The 19,624-nt window shown below is 41.6% G+C and overlaps 1 protein-coding gene across 4 annotated transcripts in view; it reads left to right on the top strand.

Moving 5' to 3' along the window:
• The first annotated feature begins 526 nt into the window (after nt 1–526).
• LOC140125433 (septin-2A) overlaps nt 527–19,624 on the top strand; it is a 53,901-nt gene continuing 34,803 nt past the window's right edge. Inside the window, exons 1-5 of one of the 4 annotated variants that reach the window (XM_072144501.1) lie at nt 527–549; nt 10,343–10,394; nt 10,572–10,671; nt 17,687–17,773; nt 18,698–18,821. In XM_072144501.1, coding sequence (XP_072000602.1) covers nt 10,368–10,394; nt 10,572–10,671; nt 17,687–17,773; nt 18,698–18,821 — 338 coding nt within the window. In that variant the 5' untranslated portion in view covers nt 527–549; nt 10,343–10,367. Of the gene's footprint in view, nt 550–594; nt 782–10,342; nt 10,395–10,571; nt 10,672–17,686; nt 17,774–18,697; nt 18,822–19,624 lie in introns of those variants that run through there. The other 3 variants (XM_072144502.1, XM_072144500.1, XM_072144499.1) reach the window with 3 other exon arrangements.

Below are 19,624 nucleotides of genomic sequence, written 5' to 3'. Positions count from 1 at the left end.
AAATAAGTTATTTTTTTTTACTATGAGTGTCATTTTTCCTTCATTGGAATACCGCATTAACACTAAATAAAAATTCCTGGCTATATTTTGCATTAAAAAAGAAGATTGACAAATTTTTCTTAAACTATTGAACATGGCCTTTATGCGCCGGAGTATTTTGAACCCCCACCCCACCGGATACATCAGCAGGGCACCGGGGTCCTGTCTGCGGCCTGTATTGAGGTCTTCGCATAGCGATTACACACAAGCCATTGCGGATCCATTGTTTGCGGCCTGAGAAAATTCATAGGTAGGTTACAGAATATTAAAAATGGTTATTTTTATCAAAAAACACACACCTTTTTGGTGCAGACCCCACCACCATAGCCCAAAAAACACAGAAATAAAAAGTGAGGATGCAGCCACAGTTATAACTGAGACCTAATCTGCTGAACATATAATAAATTCAGTCACTGGAGACACAGAAACACATAAAACTGCTGCTGATGCCCCTCTAATTCCCTAGTGAGACCACATGACACCGCAGACAGGACACGTTCCCACAGAAAGGTTAGTTCCCAGAGAATTCTGTCCTCCCAACTGAGAGGACGCTCTGGAACGCGCTTTCCCATCTCTACTATTGCTCCGCATTGTGACATACCATCGAGTTGGCGGCCGTCGCGTTGCACTGTGGGATTGTGGAGGTCTGCGGTTGGGAGGGGTCCGGATTCCGAAGAAGAGCGGCACCGTGATAGCTGCGGTCGGTGTGTACAGGCGGAAGCCGCAAGTGCGTTTCAGTCAGGTGAGGGGCATGGACATTGCGGATACTGGCTAGTGCTGTGTCCATCCTGTGTGATGCACATATAGCGATCACATGACACACACTATGTGCTGCACTGTCTCCTACAGCTGTGCATTGCATATCCTACAGACTGGGAGTTGAATTAGAGCCACAGGTTGTAGATCTCAGCTCAGGCCCTGTTCACACCTGCATTTATAGCAAATCACTCATATACTTTTCAGTGGACACCTTTGGCATGGAGGAACCTTATTGACTTTTATTGGGTCTTTCACGTCTTGTCACAGGGTTCATTATTTTACAAGAAACTGAGAATACATCTGCACACGTCAGATCAGATCCTTATCTGGAGCGTCTGATAGAGATGTGAATGGCCATAATTTTATCTGTCTCCCCTTTTATGTATCTTGTAATTACTTCCTATCCTCCTAGTAAGGCCATAGCTGTGAAGTAGGAGGTGCTATCTGTCACTGATTCCAGACACAATGTTATGTAAATGGTTAGGGACATGATGTGCCTCTTCTATGCGCATCCTCTTTTTGGCCTCTTATTTGTTTTGCTGAGATCAAGACAAAGAAGGAAGATTGTTTGTTTTCTTAAATGGGTTATCGATGGATGGGAAGTATCTTGGTTCCCTACCGGATCCACTACTTCTTGTCCGCTGTCAACCGGGAGTGACACATCAGATCCTGCTTGACATCGTTGCAGGAGTCTGATGGACTTTCTTTTTATGAAGGCTAAGCCAGCCCCCTTGTCTGCCAATGCATATGCAAATGAAGGGGCTGTTTTAATTATTTAATAGCAGTGGCCAGTCTGGTGAAAGGCGTTTTGGGCATGTGACCAAGCTGTCAGAAATGGCTAGAAACTGGTGAGGAGCCAAAGTATTTCCGGCTCTGGAGAACCCCTTGAAGGCTGGGGACAGTTGGTTACACTCATGTAATCAGCCATCAGAGCTGAAAGTCGTATCTCTGATTACTGTGCTGTGATACTAATGAGCTGTGCACCTGTGTGACATCACATGACCATGGGCCCCTTTTTAATCCACAGGAAGTAGCTCTAGAAGCATTCTATAGAATGACAGAAAGCAGAGATCTCGAAAACATTGAAGAATTAATAATAATAGTTATAATAATCTTTATATAGCACCATCAAATTCTGTAGCGCTTTACAGATTATGGGGAACGTATACAAATAAAATAAGACATTACAGAGTAATAACATTCATATGAAACAGTAGGACCCTGCTCACGAGAGCTTGTAGTCTATGAATTGATACAGAAAATATATTGTATAACTTCATTATACAAAAAATATATATCTGTGGAAAATGCACTGCTTCTTTATTATGGGGGGACATAAGACTGTTTGCATGATTGGTCAGGGTAACAGTAGGCAAACCCCTACAAGATTTGGTAATACAAATCTTTAACAGCAGCCCAACTTCCAGGTATGACAGGCTGGACTTGTTGATCTGCTTTTCTCCCTCTCAAAGCTCTGGTTGATAAGAAAAATCATTGTCTTTTCATCAGTATTTTGCCTAACTTAAATGATTGTACAATGACACTTTCAACCCCCTTGTTCGTAGACTCTTATTTATAATTGCTTGTCCATGTTTCTATACTGCCATCTTGCCTATTGGGCTCTGTTCATAGCACTCTTAGGCGATTTAGTCTGAGTTTCTGTTAAAGAAGTCTCCTGCTTATCGTACTTGCACATAATGTGTATGTTTTGGGGCTGAAAGCCTGCGTGTCATCGCCACATGAGTTCCGCTCATCGCCTGATGATGGTAGAAATACTGCCCTATCCACAATAGTGCATTAAGGAGCCGCTCTAATATTTGCGGCTGAGGCTTATGAACAGACCCATGGGAACCATTGCCATGTGTATTGAGCCCATATAAAAACATTTGTCCGTATGCCATATGCTGAATCAATGGATAACACTTGGATAAATTCTACATTCGTTTGCATGTAGCCTCAGTGGAATTGTTCTAACACTAAGCTGGAAAAGCTCTTAAAGGTTTTTTACATTTTAATGCATGAATGTGCTCCTGTTATTTATTTAGGGGACACTCATAATGCCCTAAAGACATGCACAGTGGATGAGATGGGTTCTTCATGAAAGCCAGGTTACTAGTATGAGCAGCACCATGTTCAGTTAGCGGATGCATTTGATGGGGTCAATTCACAACTTACAAATTACTTGCCAAACCTATTTTCTTTAACATTTCATTCATTTAGCTTTCGTTCATCTCCAGTTCATCAGGCATGCCGGAAATATAATCAGAGGTTCTGCGGTTCCCTGTTTGTCCTGAGACCTGGACATTTCATCAGCAGGGCCCCACAAGGCTCACTAGTCTATTTCCTCTTACCCTGCTTTAATCAGCACCAAATCTTAGACATTCCAGAGATGCCCAGTTCCCATAATTGTACACATTCTGTTCTTGCAGCACATGCTGAGACTGCCCTGTGTATAGGGGAGGGTGGACATGTCCCATATCATATCAGAATTCCTGACTGTTACACTGAATGTAGGTAAAGAAATGCTCATTTTACCCATTGTCTACATCTGGTTTATGGAGGGAAGTAAAATGTGTTCCCAGGAACTATAAGGCAGGAAGAAGCATTCCACGGATGCCTGGAGCGCTATAAAGGCTTCTGGGCTTGAGAAGAAGGCCAAGTGACAATGTTGGAATCGCCTACAATTCAAATAAATAAGCAAAATTTTAACAAAAGAACAAATCTAACAGATTAAAATTTTAGAAAACAATATGCATTTATGTGCTGTATTATCCTAATATTTAGCTTTATCTCTACTAAATATGATGTCACTGGACAGATCTATTCTAAGCTGATGTTGTAAATGCACTGACTGTGTCCCCTCCGCGCCCTTTTCATGCTGTTGAATTATTCTCAAGATACATATTTAGGATAAAACTTGTGGATGACTGACACCAGGACTCTGTGGACTTTGGTTTCTGTCCACCTTGTAGGATCTAAGTCCAATATGATTTTAAAGAGAGACATTTCACAATTAAAAAAAATCTACCATCAAGATGAAGCATGATGTACCAGAGACACTTGTATATCCGGGCCCTGTGACTGTGCTAATCCATGTATTTTATCCATGACCTCATTCCTTCTAAAACCAACTTTTAAAATTATACTAATGAGCCAGAAGGGCTCTGGGGGGGGGGGGAGGTGTTACCAGAGCCCCTTCATGCTACAGCTTCACACGCTATTACCACAATCACAGTGCCTGGATCCTTGAGTTAGTTTCTCTGGTCTATAAGGCTTCATTTTGATGGTAGCTTTACTTTAAGCTCAACCAGGGGAGAGGAAATGTAATTCTATTCTTTATTAGGTGGAAATGTTCCTACTCTTTCATAGATAACTTAATGTGTAGATATCAAATGTTATGTGTGTAGAAATACAGTTCCTAAAAAATCCTCCTGTAAACGTACATTTAGTATTCCTAAGAATATAGAAAAATGTTAGGTAATTTCCATTTTAATTGGAATATATATATATCTTATATTGGCACATGAGGAGTTAAACAGATTGGGCATTTAAAGAGATTACATTGCCCCTCACCTTCTCCTTTCTTGGCAGAACTTTGTGTTCACTGCTTTGTTGTGTTATGAGTGGGGCGTGGGGTGCCAGCTGGTTAGCACTTCCCTTTATATTCCCCTTAAACACTTGTTTTCCTTTTCTCCGGGATAAATGAAGTGATATTTTGGAGTCTTCAGTTGGATTTTCATATAAACACTTGAGGAGCACCAGCCTCCTAAATACAGTGGACTCGGAGCTATGAGTCTTGTGTATTGGTGCTTGGTAATTAATTCAGTTTTTTAAAGTTTTGTATATTAGCTGATTGGAACAATGGTCTTAATACAATGCTCCTAGTATAGCACAATCTCATTCTTTAAGGTCATTGCACATGTATGGAACAACACACTTGGTCCATGTGTCGGCCAAACTTACCAGCCCAAACCCAGTACCGCTGAGGCCGCGGTCACACGTACCGCTAGGCGTCCGTTCATAACGCGACGCTAGCGCACAGGGGGAGGTCTTCGGCCTGAACGCACATGCGCACATGTGTTTTTAGGCCATTTTTAAGCAGCCCGTTAAAAAACGCATGCGTTTTTTGAAAACGCATCCGTTTTTGGCCGATTTCCCCAATTATCTTAACTAAGAGAAAGCGAACAAAAACGGTCAAAAATTGGGTGCATGCTTTTTTAACGGACTGCTTTAAAATGGGTTCAAAACACCATGTGTGCCACCACCCTAACTGTGCAGCCACATGTTCAGCTTTTCAGATGCAGTTTTTGAAGGCAAAAGGATGTATAATTCAGAAATGTTACTTCTCTATTTTCACTTCATTCTTGGTTTGGGCATCAAAAACTGCATCTGAAAAACTGAACATGTGGGCGCGCCCTTAAGGGGCATTCCCATCTTAGGCCGCGGTCAGACGTACCGCTAGGCGTCCGTCAGAACGCGACGCTAGCGCACAGGGGGAGGTCCTTCTAGGGAAACAATCGCATGCGTTTCTCTGGAAAAGCATGTGCGTTCGGGCCGAGGACCTCCCCCTGTGCGCTAGCGTCGCGTTATGACGGATGCCTAGCGGTATGTGTGACCGTGGCCTTAGTTTTCAACAATAGAACATTGTCAAAAATGTTCCTTTTATCTCCACAGCACCCCCCTTGTTAGATTTATTTTAAATTAATAGATAACCAGCATCCTGCATTATTCACTACCTACGTCCCTTACATATTATTAGGGCAGTTATCAATCTTATGTTATCAATCTTATTAATATATAAGGAGAGGGAACAATTATATCTTTTAAGCACAAAATGTTTTTGCAGATGACTATGGTTTCTATTTTCACCGGAATGAAAAAACTGACAAAAACGGATTCAAAACACAACATAAAAACAGACGTACAAGCCCAAGTTTGCGGACCTAGGGAAAAGAAACCTTTGCTTAAAAGGGACCTTAGGGTGGTGACACACGTGGAGTTTTTAGGCCGTTTTTGGGCCGTATTTCGTAGTGTGTTTTCAGATTGGGAAAAAACGCGTGCGTTAAAAACCGCATGTGTTTTTGACCAGTTTGAATTAAGATAATTGGTCAAACCTGTCAAAAACGCATGCGTTTTCAAAAACACATGCGGTTTTTATGATCTGAAAACTAAAAACGGCCCAAAAACGGCCTAAAAACGCCATGCGTGTCATGGCCTCATGCAGACAGCCGTCTCTCCGTAGCCCCTCTCCATGGAAAGCCGGGCAGCTGCTGCCTTATTCTGGTAAGGCATTGGACAAGCATTCTTGATAAGGGGTCCCAGCAGTCCAACCCAGTGGATAAGGAGTAGTAATGAAGTTTGACACTTAGATTGGACTGACACTTGCTAATTCTTGAGGGTGTGTCCACACGGGCAGTTTTTGGAGCCAAAAGCAAGTGTGGATGATTATGGGTTAAGACATAATTGAAATTTTCTACTCTTCCTTTTACTCCATTCCTGGTTTGGACATCAAAAACTGCATCTGAAAAACTGAAAGTATGGTTGCACCCTAAAGGATTTTCTATATAGCAGTCAGGATTATATAGTAGATAACACACTTCTATGGCAATGGATGATATCACAGCATATGAACACATCACATCTGCACAGAGCATGTCTAGAAAACTGCATACATCCCAGTAAGTTGGTATCGGTCTATTACTGCTTATGGACATGAGGCTTCTGTAAAGCTCCGGCGACATGACCGTCCCCATCATTATGGACAATAATAACAAATAAGAAAAAAGTGATATGTTATCTGGTTTTACTTGGCCAAAACTGTCAACACCTTCCATCTTAGCAGTTGAGCTTCACTCCATTTCCCCCGAAGTGTAAATTTAACAGCTCGAAACTTATCTGCTGTGTGTGAACATTTCCTAATAATTCAGGAAGTTTTACTGGTTGTTATTAAGCAGCCATCGGTGCAATGAATCTTTGTCATCATGGTCTAGTAAGGCTTTATGCTATGTGTAAGTTGTAAGAACAGCAATGCTTTAATGTAACATTGAGGACTCTTGAAATTTTCCATGTTTCTAAAGACTTCCCAGACCAGGAAAATCGTACTCGGGCTGTGATGAGAAAGTTTATTTCTAGTTTCCTGGAACGAGTGCAGGAAATGAGACTAATTCCTTTTCATTTTTTCCCTCTGTCCTCGTGCTTTCCTGCATGTGCGTAGAGGCGGCTTGCGCGGTACTGTACGTAAAATGAGATCATTGTTTGTGGCTGATCCTATCACTGCCGTAGAGACAAGAACAGGTTGTGTACAAGTACAGTATGTATAGGACTGGTGTCCATGTAAGATGCGTAGGAAGCGTTAATGTCTCATTGTTAGAGGACACATTTTAGGGTGGCAACACCCATGAGTTGCTTTAATATGTTATTTTTAATGTGGTGGTCCAAATTTTTTATTTTTAATATAGATTTTAATTCAGATGAACACTAATTTTGTCATGTACACTGAACTTATTGCAAACACAGCCCTATAGTAAAACTGGAGGTGGTGGGAATCCATCATGGATGTCTGCTGGGGGATCAAACGTATTCAAACTCAAATTGTAAATTTGCAGTACATATTACAATCTCAAAAAATGTGCCTTATCATAGGTGAAAAAAAGAAATACGGTGGAAATTACCGTACTTAAAGGGAACCTACCACCACAAATCTACCTATAAAGGTAGATCAGGTGGTAGGTGGATCAATGTTTCGGAGCAGTGACTGCGCAGGCACGGGACTGCTCTTCTGCGCATGCGCAGACGGCAGGATCGCCTGACGAGGGCGCGCAGCTACGCGGAGCTGCGCGCTGAAGATGGTGAGTAGGGGGTGAAAAGAGGCTACCGGGGCGTGGAGTAGCCGCCTTGTGTAACCTCAGATGCGGCTACTCCACGCCCCAATAGCCGTATAAGTAAATTTGCATACAAGTTTAATAAAAGTTAACAAAAAAGTGCGGGGACGTGAGGATTAGCCCTTAAAAGTGCTATCCTCACGTCCCATTGATCCACCTACCACCCAATCTACCTTTATAGGTAGATTTGTGGTGGTAGGTTCCCTTTAATATTTTTATACTGCAGGCAGCTGGAACAGTCAAAACCATTGGGCGTATCCTTATCCGATATGTGTGTATCTGTATAGCTCCTTGTGTCTGTATGGACCTTTTTATGTGTCTGGAGCACATTCCTGTGTTTTCTTGCAGTTGAGCTGGAAACTAGTAAGCAAGGAGAAATATTATGGTGTGTGATATTTTCACTATTGTGCTGTTTCCTTTGACCTCACATAGAATTCTGTTCTCTGGTGATCTATGACAGGAGGGGTCTCCTGCTGTAGAAAAAATGTTGATATTGTTTGTGCAAAGCATTAGCCCAGTTATGTAACAGTAGCTGTTAGTTAGTAATGCTTTTTCAAAGAGATCTTCCATCCAAAACATGAAAAGTTAAAAGGAACCTGTAACCTCCGTTAAATAAACCACGGACAGTACCTTAGAGCACACTGTAGAGTCATCGCAATGATCCTAATCCTGTTGTGTTGTGTGATGAAAACAACTTTTATTCTTCTTGCTCATTCCTGCAGTCAAGGAGGTGGGACAGCTTTCCGATCCACTAACGCTCTGTCCGCCTCCTCACGGCTGCTCTCGCTTGAACCCACAAATGAAAACACTGCCCCCAGCTCTACATCTTTACACTCCGTTTCAAACTCCAAACATGCGCAGTTTGCCCGTTAGTCTGGCATCGGCGTGCGCATCCGGCCCTACAGGAGCAGCGCGGGGTGCATCTCCTTCAAAATACCTGATAGCAGCAGAAAAAGCACTGATACCACTTAACTGGAGGCAGTCATTTTCTTCTACTCTGTCTGCTTGTAAGTAGAAAGTTTCTCAGATCTTCCCCATGGAAGTGCTATCAAGCTGGTCCTCATGTACACATGCATATACAGTGTACCAAAATCTGGTCACCATGGACCAAATGCATCATACAGCAGCCACTGGATCCCCCTAAGTAGACTAGCTTACATGTGGTGCACACAACCCTAGAATTTGCACCCAGAGTGGTAATTAAACTTCTATCTGAGTTTTGGGAAGAATGCACTGTTACTACCCCTTCATTGCATTGTGATCATTTGAAGCATCTCAGGTTAAGCCTCAATTTGGCTTTCATAGACAGAAGAAGAGAGATACCTATCCCAATAGCCCGTTTCTTGTTCGGCCTTTGTTGCAAAATCAATAAAAACAAAATTGATAAATAATAGTCAAAGATCCTCCATGTTTGGTGGTTTTGATGGGATATGCATATAGAGATGTAAGAAATGCACATGCATCTTAGCCGTCCTTATAAATAAATGTTTTTTCGATTTTATGGACAGAAAAAAATTGGCGTGCGCTTATTTGACAGCCATATCCATGGTTCTTGTACGACTTGTGTAAGAATTTCAATGTTAGAATTCTGTTGACTCCTTATTCTAGACTGTGTTGTAATTTGGCAGCCACTTTTTAGAGCGCTATCTATATAGAAAAAAATATTTATAAGGTCATGTAATTCATCAGTGTGGCCGTCTCCTCTGTTGGACATAGAAATGTGTAATTTCATATAGTATTTTGATACTTGGGTCTGTGGGAGTTCCTTTTATCATTTATCTCTATGACATTCTGCTGACACAACAATGTAGGGGGAAACCCCACAGGATCCAGATATTATTGTAGCCATTGCTGAACCAGTTGTTTATATCTTCAGATTTCTTAGAGGGGATCTGGAATGTATTGAGGCTCTGAAACCCATTAAGGGGTCAGACATCCAGACTTAAAGAGAGAAAAATAATATGTTTTCTGTACATTTAGAAATGATGGAGCCTTTTGGCTGTATTTTTCTAAGAATTGTGCCAAGTACATTTGCGTGTGTGTATATAATTTTTTTTTTCTATTTTCATTTTCCTTGTTTGAAACTTAAAAATGTTACAATATTTTGCTTAATACTGTTTCAGAAAACAAGCATCCAAACGTTCATCACTGCATTTTACTGGTTTAGCCTATTTTAGCATAATACTATTCATATGGGAACAGGATAACTAGGATTCAGCAGTATAAGGTCAGACGGGGGGCAGTAGGCAGACAGTAGCTTAGACTTCAGGAGAAGGGGCAAAGGTCAGAACACACATACTGTAAATTTAGAACTGGTCAACCTATTGTAGTATCATAGGGCGGAAGATGAGACGGTGTAAAATAAACAGGTTCCTAGATAATGTAAGACTAAAAAGACACGGAGCAGGAGGGCAGCTTGACGACATCCAGGCAATGAACCGGATTAACCAGAATTCTTAAGAAGCCTATAAGCCTCTATGCTACCAGAGGTTCTTTGAAGTTACTTGCATGTTACCTTGTCAATGATTATATTGTAGATTAAGAATTGTATTCTTTTGGAACATTGGTGATGTTTATTCCTCTTGAGAGTTTTTTTTTAGACTTCTATAAATTGAAGTGTCTTGATCATATTCTCAAAACTAAAATGATGTGTTTCTTTCTAGGTTCCTTACTTGAAGCTAATACAGTATGTCTCAAACTGGAGAAAAGGCTAAGGTATGTGCTTTAATGTAATATCTAATAGGTCCCAACATATTCCAAAACCCTGTGGCCCTCCCATTCACTTTTGTCTTGACATTGTTATCTAGTAAAATGGATTTTTACTTGTATGCATATTTATACAAACTTCGCTTCATAATAATGCTTTTATTATTTTACTTTTTTTTTTTCTAGTTTTCTGATTCTGCTGGCTATGTAGGATTTGCTAACTTGCCTAACCAGGTCCATAGGAAGTCTGTGAAGAAAGGTTTTGAATTCACTCTCATGGTGGTTGGTAAGTAGTATGACTTTTTCTTTTAATAGGTTGTTGTTTGTAGGTATTTTTTACTGACCAAATCGCTGACCTTTCAATCTGTTTTGTACCCACCCTGCCCTTTTTAGCAGCATTCATATATAAATATAGCTACAGTACTACTTTATTCCTTTGTACTGCATGGAGCCTTCTCCCTAGGATCCTCATATTAGAGGGTTATGGTAATATCCCGATAATATTGTACACATTGGTGCTCGCTGTTCATAATAATTCCCCCCCGTGCTGAAAAACTCTTCTGTTATCACTTTGTGCTTCTGGGTACAGTGAAAAAACTGTGAGATTATGATTGTACACAGCCACTAAACTGAACAAAGCTGCTATGTAAAGCATGGGGGATGTGCAGACAAGTATTACATCAGAGATTAGACAGGGGGTAGAGGTACAACTTCATAAGATTAATACAAACACTTTACCTAATCTCTAAAGATAGATTGTTCTATCACTAATTGCGGGGGAGAAGCGACAAGAGGAAAACTAATCTCTTTAAGCTTTACCCAGAGGGGAATGGCTTATTCATCTTGTTTAAGACCAGAGTTGCACTAACTATATCTGACCACTAGATAGTAGGAGTTTGAGAGTTGTGGTGTCTAACATATTGCCACAATCCCAATGAAGGAGGGGCATCGCCAATATAAACTGATGCCCAGTGCTACCCAGTGCTAGTAAACAAGCGATTGCATATATTTCACATTTTAGTTTTTTTGTGTTTTTTTGTTTTGTTTTTGGAGTACTGTTTGTATAAGGCACTCCGAGTATAAGCCGAGACCCCTAATTTTAACACCAAAAACTGGGAAAACATATTGACAAGAGTATAAGCCGAGGGTGTAGTATACAGCCAGCCAACCCCCGGTATGCCAAGCACATAAAAAAAAAAACTTAATACTCTCCCCCAATGCTCGGCGTGGCTCCCGATCCTCGGCGGCTCTCTTCTTTCTTCTCTAGCCCGCAGAGTCGCGTCCATGGACGCTCGCTGGAGGGGGAGTATTAAGGTTTTTTTTTTTTTTTTTTTTGACTCGTGTATAAGCCCATTTTCCATTGCGTCCCCCATGACGGCCCCACTTGGAGGATGACCCCTTGACCTCTGTAGGGACAGGAAGCAGAGAAGTTAAATACCCCACCCCCGGCATCCATACTCCAGTGTCTTCCTGTCCCTACACAGGGCAGGTTGTAGAGAAGATCTCTCCTCTGATCCTTCCATCCAAGAGGGACAGTGAGAGGGGAGCATGTGTGGCGCGGGGATCATCCTCTTACCCCTCCGGTCCAGGACAGCGATCGGTGCATACGACCCTTCCCTTGTCGGCATGTTGGGGCCGGTAGTTCCGGCTCTGTCCGCGACCCCGTGAGGTTAACGACACCCGGACTTCAACAAAATGGCGGTGGCGTGCCTGACGCGGCCGCCAGTGACAACTTCCGGTGGCGCACCGGAAGTGAGGTAATCTGTCGCACGGTCCGGAAACAGGCGCGTGGAGCGGTAAGATTTAAAGCTGGCGGGGACGCACAATGATCTGAGGTCTAATGCTCCTGTATTCCGGCGCACCATATCCTCCACTGCGGTCTATTAAGGTATTTTCATTGTAAACTCGGCCTGAGACATTTAATATACAATGACTCAGTATTATATATGGGCTGTATATTTTTCAGGCACTACCATATTGGGCCAAAATTTTGCCTTACCTCACGATCTTGTGTGTCCAAGGCAAGTATGAACAGCAGTCCAATATATATATATATAACGTTTATTTGAAATATGCTAATATATATATGTGTACACATAGGTGCCGTTTTTTACCATTGGCAACGTGGAATCTTGTACTATGGATGCTGTGTCTATAGATCCCCCGCCTATAGCTCCTGTGAGTGGTTTCGGGGTATCTAAGTGTTACTGTGGGTCATATCCTAACATACACAAATTTATTTATGCCTAAAGATTTAGTATTACTATTCTTAGATAGTAACACTGTTCTCCTTCTCTATTGGTAGGAACCGAAAGAGAAGGAGAAGCATAGAGAATCTAAAGATCCACCTCCCAAAGATGCGGGGAAAAGAAAAATTACCTCCCGTCGATGCAACATGTGCTTTTACAAATTGTCTAACGATTATAAAAAGGCAGTTTGCAAGGACTGTATTGATAGCCTCTTGAAAGAGGAAAAGTCATCCTTTATGGACGAAATGAGGACTTTTATAAAAGGGGAGGTTCAGTGTTCGTTAGCTTCATCTCTAGCTAACCTAATACCTCAGGAACCTGTACAAAAAAGGCAGAGAGTTGAATATCAGTCAGAGTCCGATATAGAATCACTAGAGGGTTCGGTCAAGGACTCCTTAGATTTAGATTCAATTCCATCTACATCAGCAGTAAAAATGGAATCCAAATACCTGTTTATGTCCGAGGATTTAGATCCTCTATTAAAAGCCATGAGAGACACCCTAAAGATTGAAGAGGTTGAAGAACCAACATCTATTCAGGATGAGCTTTTTGGGATCCTTAAGGCTAAAAAGAGACGCGTCTTTCCGATCAATAAGACCCTGAAGGATCTAATCCTTGAGGAATGGAGAGAACCAGAAAATAGAATTTCTATATCAAGAGAGTTTAAGAGTCATCTATCCTTTGGGGAAGAAGAATCAAAGATCTGGAATTCCTTTCCTAAGGTAGATGTCCAGGTCACAAAAATTGCGAAAAAGACCGATCTCCCCTTTGAAGACTCTATTCAGCTCAAAGATCCCATGGACCGCAAAGCAGACAGCCTGCTGAAAAAGACATGGGAATCGTCTATGTGGAATCTTAAATCGAACATCGCCACTACGTCAGTCTCTCGTACCCTTTTTTACTGGCTATCTGAGCTAGAAAACCACATCAAGGATGGAACACCGAGAGAAATTCTCTTAGAAACAATTCCTGTACTTAAATCAGCAGCAGCCTTTGTTGCGGACGCCTCAGCGGAAGGTGTAAGGTTTAGCGCCAAAGAAGGAGCACTTTCCAATTCGGCAAGGAGAACACTGTGGCTAAGACAGTGGACAGGAGACTTCAGGTCAAAATCTAAACTGTGTGGCCTTCCATTCCAAGGGGAATACCTATTTGGACAAGAATTGGATACCATTCTTGAAAAGGCAGCCGATAGGAAGAAGGGCTTTCCGGAGGCAAAAACAACTCAGAAGAAGCAGCCCTTTCGGGACCAAAAAGAAAAGAGATTTCCCTATAGGGGGAAAGGAAAGCAAGGGAAATGGAGCTACCCAAAGGGGGGTAGAGGAAGGGGGTTCCTCCTTAGTTCCAGCAACACCACCCCATCATTTAGGAAATGACGCCAGAGTGGGGGGAAGACTCCTGAAATTTCCCCAACATTGGATAAAAATTACACAGAATCCATGGATTTTATCGATGTTGGAAGATGGATACAGGCTGGAAATTACATCTCTTCCTCCCCAAAGATTCTTTCTCACCAGACAACCGTCTCCAGAGCTTGCTCTTCAGTTATGGTCGGAAATTCAGAAGTTATTGAATCTGGATGTCATCGTTCCGGTTCCAGAATCAGAAATATGGGAAGGTCACTATTCCCCATTATTCCTAATAAAAAAAACCAACGGGACATTCAGGATGATATGCAACCTGAAAGACCTGAATCAATACATCCTATACAGGAAATTCAAAATGGAGACTGTGAACTCGGCGATCACCCAGATTCCCCCAGAGGCCTTCATGTGCACAATCGACTTGCAGGATGCCTATTATCACGTGCCAATACATCTAGCATCTCAAAAATTTCTCAAGGTTGCGGTCCTCAACCCAGAAGGCATCATAAGTCATTTCCAGTACAAGGCACTTCCCTTCGGAATATCCTCAGCTCCCAGGACATTCTCGAAGATTATCATCGAAATAGTTGCCTTCTTAAGAACAAAAAGGATAATCATAATCCCATATCTGGACGATCTACTAAATGTGGCAAGATCCGAACAAGAGCTAATACATCACAGAGATTTCACAATTACCACCCTCAAACAGTTGGGTTGGATCATAAATTGGGAAAAATCAAATCTGAATCCCAGCAGGGTTATTACGTTCCTGGGGATTTCTCTAAATTCATCACTCCAGATGTCCTTCCTTCCTCAGGGAAAAGTATCAAAACTTTGTCAAGAAGTAGAATTATTTCAGAACAGAGTCAACTGTTCCATAAGATATGTGATGAAGTTATTAGGCCAACTGACGGCATGTATCCAAGCAGTACAGTGGAGTCAGTTTCATACCCGCAGATTACAAAGTTGGCTCCTATTAGTATGGGACAAAGATCCGACTCATCTAGATTGGAAGATAGAGATCCCTGCAAAGGTCAAAGAAGCTTTAGCCTGGTGGACACATCAAGAGAACCTACAAAAAGGGATAGCCTGGCACCCATGGCCCTTGCGGTCACTCCAGACAGATGCAAGCCGGTCTGGATGGGGGGCAAATTTCGAAGGATCCCTTCTTCAAGGGAAATGGCCTCTATCCATACAAAAACGTTCTTCCAATTACCGGGAGTTGAGAGCAGTGTGGGAAGCCATGAAAGTCAGCGGAGATTTAATGAAATCCCATCATTTAAGAATATACTCAGACAATGTCACCACAGTGGCATATCTACGCCACCAGGGGGGCACAAAAAATTTGGATCTTCTTCTTCTATCAGAAAAGATCTTCAGTTGGTCAGAACAGAACATATTATCCCTATCTGCAGTCCATCTGAAAGGAGAAGAAAACACGGTAGCAGACTACCTAAGCAGGAAGACCATCGACCAGAACGAATGGTGCCTGAACAACGAGATCTTCAAACATCTAACCCTAAAATGGGGTGTTCCAAAAATAGATCTATTCGCAACCCGCACAAATGCAAAGACAAAGTTTTTCTTCTCGCTAGACAATTCAACACCTATGAGCCAACTAGATGCGTTCAGACATCCCTGGAATGCGGCACTGATGTATGCCTTCCCACCAATACCAGTAATCTCCAGAGTGATTCAGAAGATCCAAAGAGAGAAGGCAACAGTAATCCTCGTAGTGCCCTACTGGCCAAAGAAGGTATGGTTTCCATCACTCAGGAGGCTATCTCTGGAAGAACCTATTCACCTCCCTCCTCGTGCGGACCTACTATTCCAGGGACCACTTCTACATCCAAATCCCCAGGCTCTCCAATTATCAGCATGGATCCTGAAAGGGAATTGCTAAAAACCAAGGGCTTGTCCCACAAGGTTATCTCCACCTTAAAGGCGAGTCGGAAACCTGTCACTCAGGCTATTTACTTCCGCATATGGAATAAGTTTGTAACATTCTGTGGACCTGAGATTCCTAACCAGAACTCTCCCAATATTTCCCAGGTATTGGATTTCCTCCAAGCAGGGTTTGACAAGGGCCTGAAGACCAGCTCTTTGAAGGTCCAGATATCTGCGTTGAGTGCCTTCTTCGATAGTCCTCTAGCGGATCACCAATGGGTAAGGAGATTTATAAGAGCTACTTCCCGACTAAAACCTACCGTAAGAATAGCTGTCCCAAGTTGGGATTTATCTGTTGTCCTAAATTATCTTACCGGTCCTCCATTTGAGCCATTAGACTCAAAAAATATTAAAGAATTGACGCTCAAATTAACCTTTCTTATTGCCATAACATCAGCCAGGCGTCTAGGAGAAATCCAGGCATTATCTATCAAAGAACCATACCTGAAAGTATCTGAAGATAGAATAACATTAATGCTTGATAAAAATTTTATTCCCAAGGTGTCCTCTGGCTTCCATCTAAGCCAGGAGATTATCTTACCTACATTCTGTCGAAATCCGAAAACTCCGAAGGAAGAAGAATGGCACTCTCTGGATGTCAGAAGGATTCTTCTCTTCTACCTAGAAACAACAAGGCAATGGCGAAGGGACTCAAATATCCTTCTACAGTTTAGCGGGAAAAAAAAGGCACGAGAGCTTCAAAATCCACTATAGCGAGATGGATCAAAACTGTCATTAAAAATGCCTATGTAGCTCAAAATATGTCTATACCTGAAACAATTAGAGCTCTTTCCACACGGGCCATGGCAACCTCATGGGCCGAAAAAAGGGGAGCTTCCATTAATGAAATTTGTAGGGCAGCAACATGGTCTAGTCAAATGACGTTTGTAAAACACTATAGGTTAGACCTACAGAGTACAAAAGAACTAGCATTTGGCAGAAAAGTACTTCAAGCTGTTGTCCCTCCCTGAAAAAAATTAATCTGTTATGTCTCCAAGTGGGGCCGTCATGGGGGACGCAATGGAAAATGGGAATTATTCTCACCGTTAATTCGGTTTCCATTAGTCCACCATGACGGCCCATATATATTCCCACCCATGTATATTATACTGTACTTTATGGAAAAATTGTGTGTGATTTAACATACAATAAAAGAGTTGCATCCGCTGCCGGTGTAGTTATTTGGTAGTCACTGGAGTATGGATGCCGGGGGTGGGGTATTTAACTTCTCTGCTTCCTGTCCCTACAGAGGTCAAGGGGTCATCCTCCAAGTGGGGCCGTCATGGTGGACTAATGGAAACCGAATTAACGGTGAGAATAATTCCCATTTTTTTGTGCTGAAAAATTTGGTTTATACACAAGTATTTATGGTACATTGGTGTGTACCACAGCTCTCAGTGCATACAGTTTTTTTTTATTAACTAAACAAATTGCCATATAGGTAATATTTTTTTAGTTATGAAAATGACTGGGAGCATAGTCTGCAGTCTGTGCTACACCCTCTTTTGTTCAGTTTGAACACCCAGCACCCCTGTTCCTCATGTGAAACTGGGTAAGAGAGGTTGAACTGGACCTTTTGGATGCACTGAAATGCTACTTTGTATATACAGATGAAGATTTCCCTGCATTTGGGCTACAAATTTCTCAAGAAAAGCCTATTAACAAGTCTCCATAAGTGGTGTAATTCATATTGCTTTGTTGTAGTGTATGTTTAAAAAGAAAACTCCTTTTTTTTTCCTTGTAGGAGAGTCAGGTTTGGGGAAATCCACCTTGATCAACAGTTTATTCCTTACGGACTTGTATCCTGAACGGTATATCCCTGGAGCTGCAGGTACGACACTATGTGAACTTGCCCCTGGTTTGGCTTTTGAAATCTTACCATATAAAGAAGAATAGCAGTGGTTGGCTCACTACGTGGTGGCGGAATCTATTGGTTACATGTTAGCTCCGGGAAATAAGAGTGTACACTCGCATGTACATCACTGCTGCAGTGTAATATAATATAAAAGGCTTGTACCTAGTATTATTGTTATCTTCTATCCACGGGATAGGAAATAAGAATCCGATATGTGGGGTCCTACTGCCTGGACTGAAACCTTTCATAGGAACACGTAACATTCTCACTAATAGAATGACGCAGCAGGTCGGGTACACGTTTTGATACTATGGGAGTGTTCGGAAATTTCTGAGCAAAGCTCATATATATGTTATATATGTCTTCAGTGTATGGAGAACTTACAGCTTGCGTATGGAAAAACAGCTAACCACATATTCATGCATTCATTCAAGGTTGCTTACGTTCCTGTTTCCAGTTTTTGCTAACAAAAAAAAAAAAACGCACACACAAAAAAATACAGTTCTGTGAAAATTTTATTATTGTATGAATTGATATTATTATATATTTATCATTCTTGCTGGATCCACTTTTTGGAATCTGCATTTAAAAGACGTAGCATGGCTTTCAGAAGTCAAACCCTATTACTCTCAATTTCAACACACTAGTTCCCCTTGACAGCGGTGCTTCACCTATCAATAGGAAAGTTCTTGTTGGGTGGGAGACTGACTACTGGGACCTCTCAATTTTGTCATTTTATAGAATCAAGAAAAAAATTGGGCCATGGAATGTATTGTTGAAATGTGAAAGGATTTGTTGAAATGGATGTTGATTGTACTGACAGGTCATCTTTATAGTAAAGCAGTATAGTAAGTTGAATTTAGAATGCATCACAATAACATATATTTATCTATTTGCTAGAGAAAATTGAAAGAACGGTTCAAATTGAAGCATCGACTGTAGAGATTGAAGAGCGCGGAGTGAAGCTTCGGTTAACAGTTGTAGATACTCCTGGTTATGGGGATGCCATAAACAGCCAAGACTGGTAGGTGACCATTGATGGGAAAAGTTAATTGTTTAAATAGAGTGTTGCCAGTTTATTTTGCTTACAAACCAATAATTTGTTTTTTATCTCTATGTAAATCAATCTGCTTGTACAATCTGGGCAGTGCTTAGCCCGCAAGAGAACTAAATGTCTTCTTTGGTCAATGGCTGGGGGAAGACTGTCAAGGAGTTGATGGGGAAGGAGAGAAATGGAAGCTGGTAGTCTCCTTTTAATGGAGTTGCTTTATTAAGACAACCACTACCGAAATGTTATGTTGGGGAACATAGGAGTCGCTTCTCCATTGGATGTCAGTCAACTGAATAATAAGCATTAATGGCAAAGGCAAAACAATATACAGTCATTAGGAAACAAATGGTCGCCATCTGTGGATAAACTCCATACACAGAAAAACAAAGCGCAGAAATGATACAACTCAGGGTACATTACACACAGCAGCCGGGCAGGCATGCCGCTGTGCGCTGGAGAGGAGGTGACCCCTCCATAGAAAACGGCGCGAACGGGGAACGGACGCACACACAAGGGGAATGATAGATCATCTATTTGCGTCCGCATATGCATCCCCACAAACGGCCATCTAAATGTACCCTTACTCAGACCTTCTGTAGAATGATTGGTAGGAAACAACATTTACACCTGGAAAGGTATTTTTTTTTTTAAATCAAAACATTTTTATTTATTTATTTTTTTTAACACTTTTACAGGGACACTATTGCACATACAAAACAGTAAAACAGGATTTGAGAGTTTTTAATCTTAATTATGCTCATTTATTACTTTTTTTT

Source organism: Engystomops pustulosus, chromosome 1 (assembly GCF_040894005.1).
Source record: "Engystomops pustulosus chromosome 1, aEngPut4.maternal, whole genome shotgun sequence".
NCBI classification, from domain to species: Eukaryota; Metazoa; Chordata; class Amphibia; order Anura; family Leptodactylidae; genus Engystomops; species Engystomops pustulosus.
The sequence above is the reverse complement of the archived record's forward strand: the minus strand, read 5'-3'. Positions and strand labels throughout refer to the sequence as shown.